Source organism: Lepidothrix coronata, unplaced genomic scaffold (genome assembly GCF_001604755.1).
Source record: "Lepidothrix coronata isolate B3197 unplaced genomic scaffold, Lepidothrix_coronata-1.0 Scaffold6, whole genome shotgun sequence".
NCBI classification, from domain to species: Eukaryota; Metazoa; Chordata; class Aves; order Passeriformes; family Pipridae; genus Lepidothrix; species Lepidothrix coronata.
In genome coordinates this window covers 4,914,053-4,927,322 of record NW_016690186.1, presented here as the reverse complement: position 1 = coordinate 4,927,322, position 13,270 = coordinate 4,914,053, and the positions used below count along the sequence as shown (strand labels likewise).

General features: G+C 43.2%; 2 protein-coding genes across 3 annotated transcripts in view; both read right to left on the bottom strand.

Moving 5' to 3' along the window:
- The window catches only part of GAREM1 (GRB2 associated regulator of MAPK1 subtype 1), a 98,653-nt gene extending 95,732 nt beyond the window's left edge, over positions 1-2,921 (bottom strand). Inside the window, exon 1 of the mRNA XM_017832461.1 lies at positions 2,757-2,921. Within this exon, the coding sequence (XP_017687950.1) occupies positions 2,757-2,877 (121 nt within the window). The 5' untranslated portion in view covers positions 2,878-2,921. The remainder of the gene's footprint in view (positions 1-2,756) is intronic.
- Positions 2,922-10,294: 7,373 nt separating this feature from the next.
- Positions 10,295-13,270, bottom strand: part of LOC108506613 (ras-related protein Rab-10-like) — a 29,871-nt gene continuing 26,895 nt past the window's right edge. The window contains exon 5 of one of the 2 annotated variants that reach the window (XM_017833830.1): positions 10,295-10,938. In XM_017833830.1, the coding sequence (XP_017689319.1) occupies positions 10,864-10,938 (75 nt within the window). In that variant the 3' untranslated portion in view covers positions 10,295-10,863. The remainder of the gene's footprint in view (positions 10,939-13,270) is intronic. The other variant, XM_017833822.1, reaches the window with a different exon arrangement.

Genomic DNA, 13,270 nt, shown 5'->3' with positions numbered 1-13,270 from the left:
ACTGAATTACTTAAGGGCATTTTTCCAGAAGCCTCACATCCAAGTTCAAAGAATAAAACTGCATTCATCAAACCCATTCTCCCCCTTCAAACTGAAAGGCTTCAAGGTGAAGCAACAGTGAAAAACGCGATCTTATGTGGGTATCATCTATGAACATTACCCACCTAGTGCTAAAGTCCATTAAGAAATGTAGAAACAATATAGTAAGACTTGCATCTTCGGAAGAAAATATGACTCCAGCTCTACAATCCTCTCCTACATCCTGATTCAACAGAAGAAACAAATTCTGGCTTTCACAAAACCTCATCATAACTGAAACAACCAGCCTAGAAACAACTTACTGCTACAGACAGAGACCAACCACAGAATCAAAAGGTGACTGAAGACAGACATCTACAGGTGGTTTGACTTCCAACAGCACAAAACACAGGCAGTTTCCACTGATCTGGAGAGAAATTCAGCATCTAAAGAGGAGACGAGGCCATTCCTGTGTAAATGAACCCTGACCCAGAGACAAGAGCTGCACCCTGATAAAACTGGCACAAGAGCTACTTTGTTAACAGAGGTAGCCTTAAACTTCCTAAGCATTGGACGACCCACATTTGGATTCGACTCTGCATTTATTTTTTTCAGTGTTGCACCAAAAAACTCTCTGACAGAGCTCCACTTGTTAACTTTGCAAGACAAGGACAGGGATGCAGAGCAACCATCCATCGACAGCCCGTGCTCCAGTCAATTCCACAAACATTGAACATTCCTAACTTTCCTCCTTGAGAAGATTATGCACTGATTCATGGTTGCTTTCTCTTACTGAAAGACAATCTCCTATGGAAAAAGGAAAAGTGTTCTCTTCATATCACCAAGACCATGGCGTCTGCGTTCTTTATAAAATATTGATTTGTCTGCCGTCTGCAGTCCCAGAAGTTAAAAGTACATCTACATGAGTAGGTAAAACAAGACTCAAGAGCCACTCAACTGGCCAGACCTCAACCAGCTCCAAGCTAAAGCCCTTCACACAGAGCTATACTTGAGCCTGCCTCCTGGTAAGGCTTAGTGTGGGGTTGAACCACTACTTGCAGGACACCTATACCAACATCTGCCTCCTGTCTGGCCATCTCAGGGCACGGACAAAAGAGCTCAGGTCTGTCTACATCCACTTGCCTGTGCATATGCTCGAAGTGTGGCATACGGGATAAAAAAGCTTTTGTCCAAAATCCGCACCATCTTCATCTCCCCAACAATATGGAATATTCCCATCACCAGGTCCAAACCAAGACCCCTCCCCCCCGCAAAAAAAAAAATTAAAAATTGTTTGCTTCAAAATCCATAAACTTTCTCCACCTACGAAGCTCTTTCAGGTCCCTTCCAATGAAGCAAGACAATAGGAATGGGGAGATTGGGAAGTATGAGACACAGAGAAGGAAATTAATAAGTCATCAATATATACATCCTGTTAAAGCCTGAATCACTGCCAGGAACCTCAAGTAAATTGACAGCCTTAAGTGCAGTAACTGGAGGCCATCTTAGCAGTGTCTAGTGACAGAAGGTATTACCACCAGGAACTCCTTAACATACCAGCTTTGCCATTCTCACAGGACAACATACCTTTGACAGCATGAAAAACAAGCAGATGCAGTTAAAAAAGCAAAAAGCTTTTCTTTAACCTGCTCTCAGAGTGCCAGCTCTGAGGAAGCATTACAAGTGAAAGGAAAAGGTACTGCATAATCAAAGGACAAAGTCAAAAATCATCACTGGATTATGGATACTGCAGTTAAGTAATAAACCAGTCCTAGTCTTGACCTGCATATGCGGAGTAACAGAGGACGATGCCTGTGCTCATTTTTAACTTTTCAATTCAATACAAAACTTGATAAATCAAGAACTCCTTTATTACATTGTATTAGTACATGGTGAGTTCACAAGCTAATGAATTTAAAAGCCTGGAAATTTTTCCCAATTTGTGAGTTATCTTCTGCATTCCCTTAGAGAGTTGGATAGTTTTCATGGAGCTACCATGCAATGCACATACACATTATTACAAAGCAGCTGTCTGAGCCTTCATAAAAATTTCCCCCTCTTTCCCTAATTCTCTGTGCCGACACGTTACTTTCTAAGACACGGATCTAGGAAAAGTAAAATGCTGCTGTCATAGCTGTTCTGTCAGACTTGTTTCTTATTTCCTGGAATAAACAAAAAGCCGCAGACTTGGAAACCACAGGTGAGACCCAAGTGAACTGTAACAAAAAAAGTTATCTGGAGACTGCAACGGCTTCTTACGTTACTCCCCTTTTTACAGGTCCGTGGCTTTCTCAGTGTAGTGTAACACTTGGAATTTAGCCCACTTGGCTACTTAATATCCCTTTTTATTTGGCCTTGTTGTAGCATCACTTCATCTCAACACGGGGTCTCCAGTGCTGAAAATCCCCTTCTACGCTTAATTTGGGACTGCGAGGACCTCCCTCAGACGGCAGGCATCTGACAGCACACAGGTTCCAGCGAGCTCCCCTACACACACACACAGAGGGGGAACGGGGGGTATATTACCCAGGTATTTTAATGCAAAGCAACGCACGGATTCCGACGCAAGCCGAAGCCTCGCACCGAGACGCGGTGACGGCAGATGCCAAGTTCAAGGACCGCACGGGAGCACTCCCGGGAGCTGCGGGAGGAGAGGGGGTGCCCCCGGGAGGGGGTCGGGCAGCCCGCCCCGGGAGTGACCCTGCCGCCCGCCCGGCCCCGCTCCCCGCCCCACGCACCGCTGTCCAGCCGGGCGATCTGGGGCAGCCGGTAGGTGCTGACGAGCCGGTCCAGGGGCACGGCCACCGCGCTCCACTTCACGTCCTTGAGGCTGCAGCCCAGGGGCGGGCCGGGGTCCATCTTCCCGGCCCGGGAAGGGAGGGGAGGGAGCAGCCAGACAGGCAGCGCCGGCGGGGTGCTCCCACCCGGGGGGGCGGCTGCCAGCCGGGAGGGCGGCGGAGCGGGAACGCAGGGAGGGAGGGAGAGAGCCCGGCTCGCTGAGCGCCAGCCGCCCCGGGACACGCGGGGCTAGGCAGAGAGGGAGGCCCGCCGGGCGCCCGCTGCCGCTGCGGCGGCGGCTGGTGCTGCCTGCGCGGCTGCTGCTGCTCCCGCCGCCCCCCGGGAGCGGCTGGGGCCGCCCGCCGCCGCCGCCGCGCCTGGCCCAGGAAGCGCCATCCCAGCACTGACTAATCAACAGGGTGCGAGCAACGCCTGCGCAGCTGCCGCTCCTCCCCGCCGAAAAGGAAAGTGCCGGGCTGCCCGCCCGCCCGCCCGGCGGGAGACACCGAGCGCCGGAGCCGCACTGCCTGTCCCTCTCACTCCACCCTCCGACCGCTCGCCCGACGTGCAGCCCGCACTCCCACTATGCATCCTTTGGTTTTCACCTGCGAATCATGCACGTCCGTGTGAATTCATGTATACAGAGCAGCGCACAGAAGTCACTGTTACAGCACACGCAAGTATTGCATATATTGCGTATTCAAAGGTCTGCAGACCATGGGAAAATGTGTAATCAACTACTCGTTCTCTCTTCAAAGTGGCTTGTGTGATGAAGTCTTATATGATCTTCACAAGATATTTAATGTTATCCTTTTTTAATGCATTTTGATCTCCAGACTGCCAGACTGCAGAAACTCTGGGAAATTAAACCAGAAAAGCTAACTCCTGTGTGGTTACAACTGTGCTGTGCTTAAGTTTATTTTGTTCGCTTCTGTGTCAAAACTGTTTATTTTACTGCAGTAAACTTGGCTACATTTAAGGCTGTACTGTTGAGTAGAAACATAAAAGTGCCTTGCAGTGATTAGTAAAACGACTGACAACATCCACAGCCAGCATCCCTCTCCAGACTCCATCTTCTGCAGTATCTATCTTTGAGATCATCAGGGATGTCAGAGCTCAGGCAAGAACTGCGGTACAAAGAGCCCTCCTGCCACTTGCCCTTCCTCAGGCGCTGGATGAAGGGCCAGACACTGCTGCATGCCTTTGTCACTGCTCGTGCCACAGCACTGCCAGCACAAGGAGGGCTGAGACAGATACGCTCTTGTTCTGCTCTGCTGCAGAGACTAGGAATTTATCCATGGTCTCCATGATGAAACAAAGACTGTGGTAGCCAGTGAGCATTGAAGATTACAGAAAACCCAAGTTATCTTGCCTTAAGTGGATCTGGGTTGGTTTGAACCTCATCCTGCTGTGGGTCCATGCTTTAGCTATACAGTTGGACACTGGGTTTTCCCAGCACTGTGAAAAACCTTCATTCTCTACACTCAGTCATGCTGCTGTTAGATCCTACCTACCAGAATAGTTAGCTTTAACAATTTTCAAAAATTTAGCTTTGAAAATACACTTCTTTTTAAAGTAGTTTCCCTTTTACAAAGTTCACCAAAAACTTCAGTGAATTAAGCTACAGAAGTGCAAAGTAATGCACACAATCACGGAATGGGTAAAGTTAGAAGGGAGCACAGGGGTCGTCTGGTACAACCTCCCTGTTCAGGCACGGTCATCCCAGAGCACATTGCACAGGATTGTGTCCAGTCAGTTCTTGAATCAGTGAGGGAGACTCCACAACCTCTCTGGGCAACCTGTTCCAGTGCTTGGTCCCCACACAGTAAAGAATTTCTTACTTATACTCAGGTGGAACTTCCTGAGCATCAGTTTTTGCCTGTTGCCTCTTTGCCCTACTGCTTGGCAACACTGAAAAGAGCCTGGCTCCATCTTCTTGACACCCTCTCTTCAGATACTTGTATACATTGATGAGGTCCCTTCTCAGTTGTCTCTTCTCAAGGCTGAACAGGCTCAGCTCCCTCAGTCTTTATGCTCCAGTCTCTTAATCATCTTTGAAGCCCTCTGCTGGAACTGCTCCAGGAGCTCCATGCCTCTCTTTTACTGAGGAGCCCATAACTCAGCACTCCAGAAGTGGCCTCACTAGGGCTGAGTAGAGGGGTGGGATCAACCTCCCTCAACCTGTTGGCAATGCTCTCCTTAATGCACCCCAAGATACCATTCACCTCCCTGGCCACAAGGGCTCTGCTGGCTCACAGACAGCTTGTTGTCCACCAGGACCTCTAGGTCTTCTCCACAGAGCTGCTTTCCAACGAGTTGGCCCACAGTCTGTGCTGGTGCAAGGGGTTATTCTTCCCCAGGGGCAGGACCCTCCATTTGCCTTTGTTGAATTTCAGACAGTTCCTCTCTGCCCTTCCCTCCCACCTGTCAAGGTCCTTCAGAAGGGCTGCACAGCACTCTGGGGTATTGGCCACTCCTCCCAGCTTTGTGTCATCAGTGAACTCCAGCACTATTGCTAACAGCACTATTGCTAAAATATGGAAAGCAAAAGCATCGGTTTAACTCGTTCAGGTTTGACGAGGTTACCAGGTGCAGTGCGTAAGGCAAAGTAGATCAGGTCAGACTGGGATTCACCAGGACTTGAAGCACTAGTCTTGCAAGAACTGTTCTTAAACACTATCTTGGGTACCATTAATTCCAGAGTAGATACCGATACCATCTCACAGCATATGCTTCTCTTGGACATCATGCACTTCTGCTATTTGGGAAGAAAAGCATCTTTTGCACAGAAATAGTCACTGCTGATTTTTCTTGAAAGATTTTTTTCATTCTTCAGATGGTACTAGAAGTCCTATAGCTTTTAAGTCTGTCTTCCTATAAAAGTGTTTGTGTTCTCTCCAACCAGTGGAAATCCAGCCCACTCTTAGCCTTTTTACTGGAACAAGGTGCATTTTAAAAAAAAAATTAACTTCTAGATGTTATCTGAATTTCATTCAGCTGTTCTCCGGCAGAGATATCATAAAGTTTACTAATATTTAAATATCTAGCTCTTACTCTTAGAGTGACTTTGTTATGTGTCCTAACTGTATTACAGCTCTATCTTCTTGAAATACATTCTAATATTACATACACGCCATTCAAATCATCAGCACATATGAGCCTCAGAAGATTTCTTGTTTTAACTGCACCTTATGTGTAATTAACACTTTAGAGATAAAAATTTCTCTGATGTCTAGCAATGCCTTAGTCCCTGAGTGTGATCTCTTACCAGTCTCCTACTGGTGCAAAATGCTAACGAAGCCACCAGACCCGGAGAGGAATTGCTGTGAGCAGGTCCACCTTAGGGCCAGGGCCTCAGTTATACAACACCTTAGTTCTACTGCATGTGCTTTTCAGGTGGTGTTCAGAGACACTATTTATGAATCAACAGCAAATTCATTCCATAAAACCATAAGCAGCGGCAGAGGGACTCAGAATAATTCCTGAAATTATTCTTAAATGCATTTTGAATTGACTTTCATGTTGATTTCACAACACATTTATGTAGCAGGCTGTAAAATCTCTAGTATATATTTATTCCACTGCCAATGCTAACATCTGAAAAAGAACTACAAACTGATTTTAGTTATGTATCTGGGAACATGCTTTACAATGCAGTATGCACACATCAAATAAAAGTGAGCTTTATACAGTAAGTTTCATGTGAGGCTATAATAGTTCGTATTTCTTTAAAAAGCCCTATGAATTTGCATTCCTTCTTCCTACATGTGATTTGCCTTTATAGGCCTGATTTTCATAAATATTTACAAGTCCAATGGGATATAACAGAAGATGCAGCGATCACTTCAGAAGCAGGTCCTAAATCTCTAACTTTCTCTGAATCATAGGATCATTAAGGCTGGGAAAGACCTCCAAGATCATTCAAGTCAGCCTTTGACTGAACACTACCATGCCAAGTAAACCACAGCACAGAGTGCCATGTCCAATCATTTCTTGAACACTTCCCTGGCTAGTGACTCCACCACCTTCCCTGGGCAGCCCATTCCAATGCTTAACAATCCTTTCCATGAAGAAATTCTTCCTGATGTCCAACCTCAACCTCCCCTGGCACAGCTTGAGACCATGTCTTCTCCTGTTGCTAGTTGCCTGGTAGAAAAGACTGACTCCCCTTTTGCTACAATCTCCTTTCAGGTAGTTCTAGAGAGGGATAAGGTCACCCCTGAGCCTCCTTTTCTCCAGGCTAAGCAACCCCAGCTCCCTCAGCCACTTCTCACAGGACGCACCCTCTAGACCCTTTACCAACTCTGTTCTCTGGACGTACTCCAGCACCTCAATGTCTTTCTTGGAGTGAGGGGCGCAAAACTGGACACAGTACTTGAGGTGTGGCCTCACCAGTGTCGAGTACAGGGTGATTTGGTGGTCTGAGTCTTTCTGGCCACACTATTGCCAATACAGGCCAGGATGCCATTGGCCTTCTTGGCCACCTGGACACACTGCTGGCTCATGTTCAGCTGCTGTTGACCAGCACTGCCGGGTCCTTTTCTGAAGGGCCACTTTTCAGCCACTCTTCCCCCAAGCCTGTAGTGCTGCAGGGGGTTGTTGTGACCAAAGATCAGGACCTGGCACTTCTCCTCATTGGGCCTCATACAACTGGCCTCAGTCCACAGATCCAGGGGGATCCTGAGGCAAAGGGGGAAGGGGAAAGAGAACAATGCATTTGACACAGTTGATATCTGCACATCTCATGTTTTGAAAAAGAACACTATTCCTGTATTACTGGCAAAATCTAGGCAATCTTTGCTCATGCAAGGTATTATAAAGATATCTGAGGGTCTGGTGTGAGCATTCAGCTTTTATCTTCTATTTCACTGTAAGAGGTGTCCTCCTTTTTTTCAGTCAAATCCCTTATTTAACCTTTACTGAAGCTAAAAATTCCATCTGTGGGAATTTGTGCAACACTGTCATCCAGCCAGCTTTTTAGAGAACTAAATGAAGACAATACTCTCAACTTACATCCTTATTTCTAGTTCGAGAATGCCTTTAAACACAGCATGTCCCAGTTTGGCAGGAGGTTTTCTGCTCCTAGTGAGAGTGGCGGTTTTCCCCCAATTGCGTGTTCCTCTGAATGTAATCCACAAGGCATATGCCTAGAAAAAGGCAGTTGTTTTGCTCCAGGAGATGCGAAAAGGAGAACACTCATGGTACCTGGAGTGTTAGGAGAAACCTGAATATTTGCATCTCAGTAAGGTGCGCCAGTAACTGGATCATGCCTAAGCCACAAGAACTAGAAAACACTGCAAGAAGAAATTCCTGTAGTTGAAATTCTCATTAGTTACAAAGAGAAGAAATCAAAATTACAAATCAGTCTAGCCCTTTTTTATCTATTTTCATTGTTAGGAAAAGGAGGAGGAATTTAACGGAGACAAACTCAGAGAACTAGTAGCTAAATTTCTGCAAGTTCAGGACAGCTAAAAGTTCATCAGAGATCCATAGCAGAAAGGCAAAACTGCAGAATTTGATCTATACAGAGGAGGAGGAAGTGAAATAAAGACTAAGTTGGTTGAATCATCTGATCTTCATTGACCAGAAGGAAAATAGAAAGTTCATCAAATTACTAAATTATGAATGAATGTATAGACTATGTACGGACAAAACCTGAAAGATAAGGTCCCAACATGTTAGAAAATTGGATTTAAAAGACAGCAAGGATGTTGATAAGATGCATAGCGAGAAGGCCAAGGAAAAAATTGGTCTATTATTCCATAGAGGGGGAAACCTATTTAATCATCACTTAAGGACTAGTGATACTGAGATGCCAGTATCCTTAATGCCTTTTTTTTAACCTCAGTCTTCAATTTTAGAAGGCAAATATGATTTCACTTACTAGTACCACCAACAAAAGTCTAAGAGCTTAGGCTAGAAAAATGAAGAAACAGATTGCAAAACACAGAGATAAGTTAAATATCTTCTGATAGACTGGACTGGGAAGGTAGAAGGGACAGGAGTTCTCTGGTGAGAAGAGGAGAAGGGAAGGTTTGGGAAAGTTTAGGAAGGGAAAGTTTAGGAAGGGAAAGTTTGGGAAGGGAAAGTTTGGGAAGGGAAGGTTTGGGAAGGTTTAGGAAGGGAGGGTTTGGGAAGGGAAGGGAAGGTTTGGGAAGGGAAAGTTTGGGAGGGAAGGTTAGGTTTGGGAAGGGAAGGCTTGGGAAGGGAAGGCAAAAGGGAGAACCTACTTTCCTTGTGTACCGGTTAGGTAATAGATTTCGTGCCTGCCAAGCCAGTTAAGTAAGGACGGCAGCCACTCTGAAATCTCTATCGCTCCAAGTCTCTAACCATGTTCCTGCAGTACAGCAGGGGCAGCTGATCAGAGGCTGAGATATGATGAGGACCTAAACAGCCTCTCAAAATCCCTTCCAGCACTATTTCCTTCCTCTGCTATGGTTGTAACGAAGGCAGGGATTATCCTTTGTTCCTTGTTTTCAGATTTTGCAATAAATGCTGGTTTAAGTGACTGCCCATGGTGAGTAGTCAGGAGCAGCTGTAAATACGTAGCCCTTCCCATCCTTTCGCACCCTTTCTGCAAGCACACTAACTGGGCTAGTGGCACACAAACCTGGCAGTACGCTCAAGCACATTCAGTCCCATGTGCTTCAGAAAGCATTTTCCACTAGAGCTCCCTGTCTCAATACCAACTCTAATAATAAATCGACATTATGACAATCTGCAAACAGCCCCCCAAAAAAGAAGCAGGCATATTTCAGGAGCGTAGTGACATTCCAGAACAGTAAGCCAGTGGAGCTAGTTATTTTGGATACGCTGGGATAGCTCACGATAGAATTTTGCGTAGCATTATTCATTCACAAATGATGATAAAACAAATTCAATAATCAGTAAGAACTGCATCTCCCACACAACCCCCCCCAAAAATGACAATATAGTCACCACAATTATTCAGATTTTCCAATCTGTCCTTTCATTTTGTGTCCTGCAAGTTTGATTTGTGCTCTCTTTACCTCTGATTAAACAAAAAGTAACCAGCAACATGATTCTGCCCTCATTTAATTTTTTTTAAATTAAATCTAATATCCTCCACTGAAATTAAAGATATTACATACCAGTATAATGCAGATTAAATGAGCAGAATCATTATACTCGTACAATGTATGAGTATAATCTATTTATAGTTTAAGAAAATAACATGAATGTGTCACAATATCAAACAAACCCTTATATAGCAATCATCTGTGACAAAATGAACATTTGAAAATACAGGTATGCTGCTAATACCTGCACGAATTATTTTAAAGAATTATACCACTTCATATGAGAAGGATGATTATTACAGGATGTGTATTACAGGATTGTGTTGTTCTCTGTTTTCTGCCTTCTTAGGAAGGTTCAGCAACACACCCTAGTTGAAGGCATCCCTGCTCATGGCAGGGGAGTTGGAACTAGATGATTTTTAAGCTCCCTTTCAACCCAAACCATTCTATAACACCAGTCTTGTATATGGTTTATTCTTTTTTCTCAGCCCTCACCTTTGCAGCCTCCCTATTCAAGGTTATTGAAGTAACACATATGTTTCTGAAATAGATGCAAAAGAAACAAAAGCCAAAAATTTCCACAGAATTATCTTAGGAGATGGCAGTAAATATCAGGTGCTTAAAGAGATGTTATATGATTTCATATATCAGAAGGTTGCCTGTGTGATGGTGATGTCAATGTTCATTACATTACAAATCTGATATAAATAACACAGAAAAAAAAGTCAAGGTAGTTTTTTTTTTAATAAGAGAAAATTTGTACACTTACATTACATTTCTGCAAACATTTGTATGCAAACACAGTCATCCTGTGATGCATTCCAATATCAGATAACTGTTTTATCTTCACATTAAAAATATGAAAATATAATATAAACATATAAAAACATTTGGCAACAAAGTCTGTGTAATACAAAGGATGCCTGAACACTGTGTTTTGGGATTACAGGCTCGCTTTTAAAATCTTGTGTGTGCCTTTGCAACACTTAATATTTTCTGAAGAGAAAATGGAACATGAAACAATATTTCAGAATGCACAGCAGGTTCTCTTCTTACTTTCATTTAGAGTCACAACATCTAAGTCATATAATACACAGGATTTCTGTAAAACAAACATAAGCAAACAATTAAGATAACTAGAACACAACAGTTGAAAAGCTTGCTTTTTCATGTATTTTAATGTAAAATATTTGGTAAAGTCATTAGATATATTTGTCTTTGAATATTTAATTATAAGATTGCAGTTTTCTAACAAATTAAATGGAAACTGAAGCCCATGCAAGTCCCGGTTTGGCATCTTCACATTCTTTAGCTGCCTCAAACATCTCTCCTAACTCTGAGGGTGATAGATGATAGAAAGTGAGGAGACACTACAAACCATGCTATCCTGAAAATCTTTTCTCACATGAACTGTTTATAAGAGCACATTCTCCTGTTGACTACACCAATTTTCAGTAGTTTCAGTTAAGTGCATTAATCCTTGAAGTATTGAGCATGGGGTGCAAAAGCCCACTTGAAAGGAACAGGATAATACAGAGTATCAGTACCCACTCAAAAAAGGCACAGGCTATTAACTGTTAGAAAGGACTTTAACTTGTTTTGTGAAATTCACTAAAATTCTCTGTTTTCTGGCCTCTATTTAATAACTGCCAATACCTCCAAATGGAAGCAGTTCAGTTTTTATCATGATAAACTATCAAAATAGCACTCCACCCTTGTAAAACATTTATGTACTGATTGCAAAAGCAGATTATAACAAAAATAAAGATCATCAAAACCAGGACTCTTCCTTTCAGCAATGAACTCTACTAGATAATTAGTGTTGACCAGAGAAACAATCAAACCCAGTTGTGCAATACAGTACAAATACATGTCGCAATTCTGTACTCTGAAACTGTAACACTGAACCCTGAACAAGGGCACAAAGACATAGAGAATATTGTCACATGCCAAGGAAACAAAAAGTCCTAACTTCTCTACTTGCCGTTCTCCTGCCTGTGTCTTGGAAGGTTTACCAAGTATGTAATGATACACAGAGAAGTAAGTGCAACCACTGGATTCACCACATTCATCTCAACCCAAACCCAACAGCCATAAACAACAATTTCTGACAATAAAGAAAAGCTTCCAGAGACAACAGCTATCTAAGATGGAATTCATGAAATTCAAAGCACAAGAAAAAAGAAAGGAAAAGGGAAAAAAGTCATCATGAACAATGCTAATCACGATTCAGAATTGAAAACTTACACATACAATGTCACAGGGTAGTTAAACATTGACTACACCCAGAAGGGTTCATCTAAAATTACTCAGGTGAATCAGAATGAGGGCAAAATAAAAAGTTCCCCTATGCTACAAATAAGCCTGATGCCTTTTTGGCTGGGCATATTTATCGCTGCCTAAAATTCTGGAGTGGACGCATGAAATTTGTTTCCTTTTTCCTTCTGCAGCCATAGTTTCAGCTCTTCCAGAGTGCTGGCTGCCCTGTGCCAGGGCCGGCCCCACAAAGAGAGCGGCTGAGCTTGATCCTCCCTGGGGCTGCAGAGAACCAGGGAGGCTTCCACAGTGCAAGGTGCTGGGAGAAAAGATGAACCTGGGAAGGGATCAGAAGTGATGGACAGAGGCAGGAGCTGAGGGCAGAAAATGTACTGTCGAGTCTAAACCTCAGGATGGATGCCGAAGCTGTCGTCAGTAAAATTATTAGCAAATATTGTTCCGACTGTAGGGTCCTAGAAGACTGTGACTTACTGATTTTAGGAATTTCTTGTCATTAGTCAAATAATGAAGAAACACAGCATGTGCACTTTTACTTGTTTTTTTTGTTTGGGTTTTTTAAATTATTTTTATTTTTTGAGTGATAAGGACCAAGAGACATAACATTTTTATTACCCTTGAGAATTCACACAAATACCAACACACTGATTTATAACTTCTGATAAATTTTAACTTTTTGCACAGTTGCGTAAGGTACTCAAGTAAAGGCATTAGCTATTAACATTTGTATTAACATTAGGCAGAGACAGTATTTGATAGTCTGCAAGCATAGACAGTAAATATAAAGTATGAAGACCTTTTTGAAAGAGGGAGCAAGGCAGAATCCAAAGTACACAAACATAACCTTGCCATCTCAAGGAACAAGATACCATGCTGGTTTACAGATAAGATTCTGAAGGGAAAACTTTGGAAGAAAATGGTACAATAAGAAGTTTAAATTCACTTGTTTGAGAACAAGAAATAACATTAAGCATTGATTATTGTGGACATAAACTAAAAACGTTTTGTCTCACTCATGCTTTTTCCTGAGAAAACAAAATCAGTTTAAGTAGTTTAAAGGAGTTCTAGAAAAATCCCTGTTTGAACAGTTTCAGAATTCAGATTTCACTTACTTAACTTTAGAGGAAACAGGTAATTCAAGATGTTGCAGGCTATACCTC